The sequence below is a fragment of the Mandrillus leucophaeus genome, unplaced genomic scaffold (genome assembly GCF_000951045.1).
Source record: "Mandrillus leucophaeus isolate KB7577 unplaced genomic scaffold, Mleu.le_1.0 Scaffold18, whole genome shotgun sequence".
NCBI lineage: Eukaryota > Metazoa > Chordata > Mammalia > Primates > Cercopithecidae > Mandrillus > Mandrillus leucophaeus.
In genome coordinates this window covers 2,790,765-2,796,971 of record NW_012101809.1, presented here as the reverse complement: position 1 = coordinate 2,796,971, position 6,207 = coordinate 2,790,765, and the positions used below count along the sequence as shown (strand labels likewise).

The following is a 6,207-nucleotide window of genomic DNA, read 5'->3' as shown; positions in this document are numbered from 1 at the left end:
CTGACTCGGAAGCTATTCTGGGCATTTGCCCTCCTTCCCCCCTTCGTCCGTTCTCATTGGCCTACTCCTGCCCACCCTCGGGTGACCAACTTGGCCAGTTGTCGACCGCACCCGGGGACTGACTCTGACGGTTGGAGAGAGACTCTTGGCGCCGGGGTTGGGCACTCCAACTCTCTTCTAGCCCCGAGCTGGGATTCCCTGGCCTGCGCCAGCTGCGTACAGGGCGAGTACACCACACCTGCCCGGGTCTTCACCCCCAGCTGCGAGACTCCTCCATTCCCGGAGGGCTCCCTACACCTGCTGCGGCCGTGCCCCATCTCCCCGCAGCTGCGGCGCTGAGCATCCCCATGTCGAGAGGCTGAGACCAGAGCAGGTGCAGGGCGTTCCCACTCACCCGCGAAAGTCCGCCTCCTCAGGTTTTCCTCTGCAAGTCTGTGTTGGAGGTAGAAAAAGAGTATGTGGAGTTTATGTGCAGGTCCTCCCCAGTCTCCGCTCCATCCCCTAAAGCTCCATTTCCTAGCCCAGCATCCCATTTTGGTAAAGCCCTTCGAAGTGGGCCGCAGCAGGAGGGCTGTGCTGAATCTTTAGAGCAACCCCTTTGAGGAATGGGTATAGTTTCCTACTCCTCAAAAGTACCCCCGATAGCTCCAGCCTTCCCCTCATTTCCCCTAATACTCCAACTTTGAAAGACTGGGGAGTGTGAAGCTAGGCTAAAAAGCTAGTTTAACGGGGTTTGAAGAGATCCCCCCCCCACCTCCCGCTTCCCCAAACTGGGCTGCTACCCCCTACCTCCATAGGCAAAGGGGTTGGAGATCCTTAATTCTGTATTTCCACCTGACAGCAACCCTGACCAACCCTCCAACAGGCTGGGATCCAGCCGTACTTCAATGGATCCCAGGGGTATCTTGAAGGCGTTTCCCAAACGGAAGAAAATTCATGCTGATGCATCATCAAAAGTACTTGCAAAGATTCCCAGGAAGGAAGAGGGAGAAGAAGCAGAAGGTGAGATGACCCACTCTCAGAACCCTCATGCGCTTGAACCCTCAGCCTTCATGTGCTTCAGCCCTATGTTGTTCATGTCCAGAATCAGATATTGGAGCTGACTCTGCCTGTCCAGGGACTGCAGGTCTGTTTGTATCTGCCTTGTACTAAGCTTGGTCCTGGGTCTTGGACAGGCCATTTGCTGTGTTATCTTCTTTTCTACCTGAACACCCCTATCAATTGAAAAAGACTCCCTGGACCCTCAGGGAATGACCAGTATAATTTTTGCCCTGGGGGACTGGGACAGAAACCCCCCTCCATTACCCAGGCTTGTTGTTAGTTGTTTTGCAGCCAAATTGATAAATAAATGGCAGAGGCTTTGGAGGCAGGGTTGTCGGGTCTGTCAGAGTGTAAGGGCAAGAAATGTGCATTGTTGAAAGAATAAATGATAAAGGATTCAAAGTATGGAGAGAGGCTGGGCGCGGTGGCTCATGCCTGTAATCCCAGCACTTTGGGAGGCCAAGGCAGGCAGATCACCTGTGCTCAGGAGTTCGAGACCAGCCTGGGCAATGTGGCGAAACCCCGTCTCTACCAAAAATACAAAAAACTAGCCAGGCATGGTGGCACACGCCTGTAATCCCAGCTACTTGGGAGGCTGAGGCATGAGAATTGCTTGAACCCGGGAGATGGAGGTTGCAGTGAGCCAAGATGACGCCACTGTACTCCAGCCTGGGCAACAGAGTGAGACTGTCTCCAAACAAACGAAAAAAAAGACTGTCTCCAAACAAACAAACGAAAAAAACAAAACAAAAACAAAAACAAAGTAAGAAGGGAGGAGGCATTCATTCAGCAGATATTTACAGGTTACTTACAATGTGCCAGACACTTCTAGGTTGCACGAAGGAACGGGACATATAAAAATCCTTGTCCCTTACTTTCAAGTACTGGCCTGTGAAAAAATTTGCTGTATGTAGAAGGAAACCTGCCTGGATGGAAGACAAATGCTTATTTTCAGGGTAGGGGACTGTGAACACGTCATTCAGATCATGTTAGAAGTTGTATTCAGATCATGTTAGAAGTTGTGGCCAGGGGGTGGCAGATAAAAATTAAAAAGTTATGACAGTAGTCATCTGGATGTTCCTTCCCCAGAGTGGCTGAGCTCCCTTCGGGCCCACGTTGTGCGCACTGGCATTGGACGAGCCCGGGCAGAACTCTTTGAGAAGCAGATTGTTCAGCATGGTGGCCAGTTATGCCCTGTCCAGGGCCCAGGTGTCACTCACATTGTGGTGGATGAAGGCATGGACTATGAGCGAGCCCTCCGCCTTCTCAGACTACCCCGGCTGCCCCCAGGTGCTCAGCTGGTGAAGTCAGCCTGGCTGAGCTTGTGCCTTCAGGAGAGGAGGCTGGTGGATGTAGCTGGATTCAGCATCTTCATCCCCAGTAGGTGGGCTGATCCCAGTCTTTTTTTCCAATGTTTTCTAGTAGCATCTTGAGCTCTCTTCTTGAATTATTAAAAATAACTATCATTAATTTAAAAATTAGCCAGGCATGGTGGTATATGCCTGTAGTCCCAGCTATAAGAGGGTTAGGTGGGAGGATTGATTGAGCCAGGGAGGCTGAGGCTGCAGTGAGCCTTGATCATACCACTGTACCCCAGCCTGGGTGATAGAGCAAGACCCTGTCTCAAGAGAAACTCCAAAAACCTCAAAAAACTCATTTTCTTAATTGGACACACTGGGAAACCAAGTATTTCAGAATACATTAGGACTGGGGACAGAAACAGGGTGAGACCTTTGGTGTCTTAACCTCCCATCACCATCCCCACAGGTACTTGGACCAGTCACAGCCCAGCAAGGCAGAGCAGGATGCTTCTCTTCCTCCTGGCACCCATGAGGCCCTGCTTCAGACAGCACTTCCTCCTCCTCCTTCTCCCACCAGGCCTGTGTCTCCTCCCCAAAAGACAAAAGAGGCACCAAACACCCAAGCCCAGGTCAGGAGCCTTCCATCCCTCAGAGCTCCCTTCCGCTAGGAAGCAGATCACAGAAATGGGGAGGGCCTGATGACTGTTCAGAAAGTCCCAGTCCCCGGAGAGAGGAGGACCCCATTGTGAAGCCATATAGCTCTTCCCAACACTCATCACTCCTGCATTCATCTAGGCCGTATCTAACACATACCACTGGGGATCCTAGGGCTAGGCACTGCGGTGAGCCAAAGGGAATGTGGCCCCACACCCGAGGTGATCCAAGTCTGATGCAGAAGGCCCCACCTCATTCTTAGGTCTGACTAGAAGACCCTCCCCCTGAACAAAGAAGATGACCCCCACCTTTAAGGATCCCTTCTCCTGGAGGACAAGAATTTATTGTTTTCTTTTCTTCTCTACCCCAAGCCCATCTCTGATGATGAAGCCAGCGATGGGGAAGGAACCCAGGTTAGCGCAGCTGATCTGGAAGCCCTCATCAGTGGCCACTACCCCGCCTCCCTTGAGGGAGATTGTGATCCTAGCCCAGCCCCTGTGGTCCTGGATAAGTGGGTCTGTGCACAGCCCTCAAGCCAGAAGGCGACCAACCACAACCTCCATATCACAGAGAAGCTGGAAGTTCTGGCCAAAGCCTACAGTGTTCAGGGAGACAAGTGGAGGGCCCTGGGCTATGCCAAGGCCATCAATGCCCTCAAGAGCTTCCATAAGCCTGTCACCTCGTACCAGGTACCCAGGGGCTAGGGTGGGAAGAGGGGTCTTTACTAGCCAGCAGTTAGTGAAGGCACTGTCAGTCACCAGTGCGGTTCAGGTACAGTGGTGAAGATTTTATGGGGTCTAGGACTTGCACAAAAGAAAAAAAAGGAAAATTGATGAAAGCAGATTGGCAAAATCTTGATAGTTGTTGAAGCTGGGAGATGGGTACTTGGGGGTTTGTTATACTGATCTTTCTACTTTTGAATTTTTTAACATAATTAGAAGTTTTTTATTTGTAATTTTGTTTATTTATTTATTTATTTAGTAGAGATGGTGTTTCGCAATGTTACACAGACTGGTCTCGAACTCCTGGGCTCAAGCAATCCACCCTTGGCTCAGCCCTGCAAAGTGCTGGGATTACAGACATGAGCCCCTGTGCCCGGCCTAAAAAGTTGTTTAAAAGAAGTTTAGACTCTGAAGCCTAACAGACCAGGGTTTGAACTCTGGTTCCTGTCATTCACTAACTGTGTGACTCCAGACAAGTTACTTAAACTCTCAAAGCATCAGTTTTCTCATTAGTAAAAAGGGGCTACCATTAAGTGAAATGGTCCCTGTAGCACAGGACCTGACATACAATAAGCCCTCAGTAAATGTTAGCACTTGCTGTTGGAATAATGATGATGGTGATGGTGGTGGTGGTGGTGACTAATATCATCATTATTTTCTACTTCTTACTGCTGGTCTCCATCCTTCTGGGAACCAAAAGACAAATTACCCAGCCCTCATTCTATCCAAAATTCTTATCTTCAACTACACCCAAGCTTTACATAGCCACACAGTTGCCAAGCAGCCAGCGGGGGCTTTTACGCCAGCATCTGCTAGAGGAGTCAGCTTCCTTTCCACTGGCTCTACCACTTCCATCTCTTCACTCTTCTTTCTTGCCTCTGCCTCCTCCTCCTCTAGGAGGCCTGCAGTATCCCTGGGATTGGGAAGCGGATGGCTGAGAAAATCATAGAGATCCTGGAGAGCGGGCATCTGCGAAAGCTGGACCATATCAGTGAGAGTGTGCCTGTCTTGGAGCTCTTCTCCAACATCTGGGGAGCTGGGACCAAGACTGCCCGGATGTGGTACCAACAGGTCACACCCTGACTTAGCCCCTACTTCAGTTTTGCTGTCTCAGAGTTCCTGCCCCAGAGTTCCCTACCCTGTGTTCTGATGGAAATGCACCCACAGTATAGGGAGACCATTTTTCAAGGGGACCAGGACTCATATAGACCCCTCAGCTCCCAGAACAGCCTTGTTGCTTGGTATCTTTAAGAAGGAGTAGACCGGGACAAGAAGTATGTTTCTCTGTCTCCCCAGACCAGCAAGGGCCTTCCTGAGGAGGCCAGGCCTTGACACTGCATGTCTAGAGCAGTGGTTCCCAATCCTGGCTCTGCCCACAATCACCAGGGCAGCTTGGTAAGGATGAAGATGACAAGGCCCATCCTCAGACTGATGGAATCATGAATGAGTATTTTAGGATGGTGGCAGGGCTGGATGATGGCATGTTTCCCATGCCCCCTGCCTTTCCCAAGTCCTGCTGAGTACAGACCCAACCACCCCTAGGTTGGTCCTGCCTCTAGCCTTCCCTAGAGCCTGGGGCGATGGAAGCTTCATGTGTGTGCTCACTCATGCCTCTTCATTGGTCCTGGATCCTCACAGCTCCCCATCTGGCTGCTTTTTTCCAGGGCTTCCGAAGTCTGGAAGACATCCGCAGCCAGGCCTCCCTGACAACCCAGCAGGCCATTGGCCTGAAGCATTACAATGACTTCCTGGAACGCATGCCCAGGGAGGAGGCTACAGAGATTGAGCAGACAGTAAGCGGGTGTCCTAGAGCAGTGAGGACAGCCAGGTCCTGCTCTGAGGTCTTGGGTCAAAGTCAAGAACCCGTGACTCCTCAGCTGGGGAGCGCAGCAGGCAGAGGAAACTGGGTCACCAGAGGTTGATCACAGAGCAAGTTAAGACTGAAGCTCCAGGCCCAGAGGTGGGGTGGGTGGCTTTGGTAGGAAAGAACTGTAACACCAGCCCTCTAGATTCTAGTTCTCAGTAGTCAGGCCTATTAGGCTTGGATTTGATTCTAGACTGATTGGTGTTAGGATTGGGTTAATGTTAGGGTTAGATTACAGGTAGATTATATCTGTATTACTTGAGGTTAGGGTGGGTCAGGGCAGAGGTTTTTAATGTTTTATTTTATTTTATCTTATTTTTTATTTCACCAACTTCTTTGAGAACCTGATGAAAACTGTGGACTCTATTCTCCCCAAAATGCACAAATGTGCAAAGGTTTATGTCTTTTTTCAGATGCATGGACCTTCTAAAGCCCACGCAAGGCTGGCTCAGGATTTGGGGTGGAGTTGGTGTAAAAGCACAGCATCAGTAGGATTTGGTTTGGGGTTGGAAGAAAGCGCCATCAAGATTGAGTTAAGGCCGGGCGCGGTGGCTCAAGCCTGTAATCCCAGCACTTTGGGAGGCCGAGACGGGCGGATCACGAGGTCAGGAGATCGAGACCATCC

At 50.7% G+C, this 6,207-nt stretch overlaps 1 protein-coding gene across 3 annotated transcripts in view; it reads left to right on the top strand.

Moving 5' to 3' along the window:
- Window position 1: 1 nt before the first annotated feature.
- Window positions 2-6,207, top strand: part of POLL (polymerase (DNA directed), lambda) — a 9,923-nt gene continuing 3,717 nt past the window's right edge. Inside the window, exons 1-7 of one of the 3 annotated variants that reach the window (XM_011977428.1) lie at window positions 2-443; window positions 842-1,002; window positions 2,131-2,425; window positions 2,809-2,971; window positions 3,368-3,685; window positions 4,616-4,789; window positions 5,383-5,511. In XM_011977428.1, the coding sequence (XP_011832818.1) occupies window positions 888-1,002; window positions 2,131-2,425; window positions 2,809-2,971; window positions 3,368-3,685; window positions 4,616-4,789; window positions 5,383-5,511 (1,194 nt within the window). In that variant the 5' untranslated portion in view covers window positions 2-443; window positions 842-887. Of the gene's footprint in view, window positions 1,003-2,130; window positions 2,426-2,808; window positions 2,972-3,367; window positions 3,686-4,615; window positions 4,790-5,382; window positions 5,512-6,207 lie in introns of all 3 variants that reach the window. The other 2 variants (XM_011977429.1, XM_011977427.1) reach the window with 2 other exon arrangements.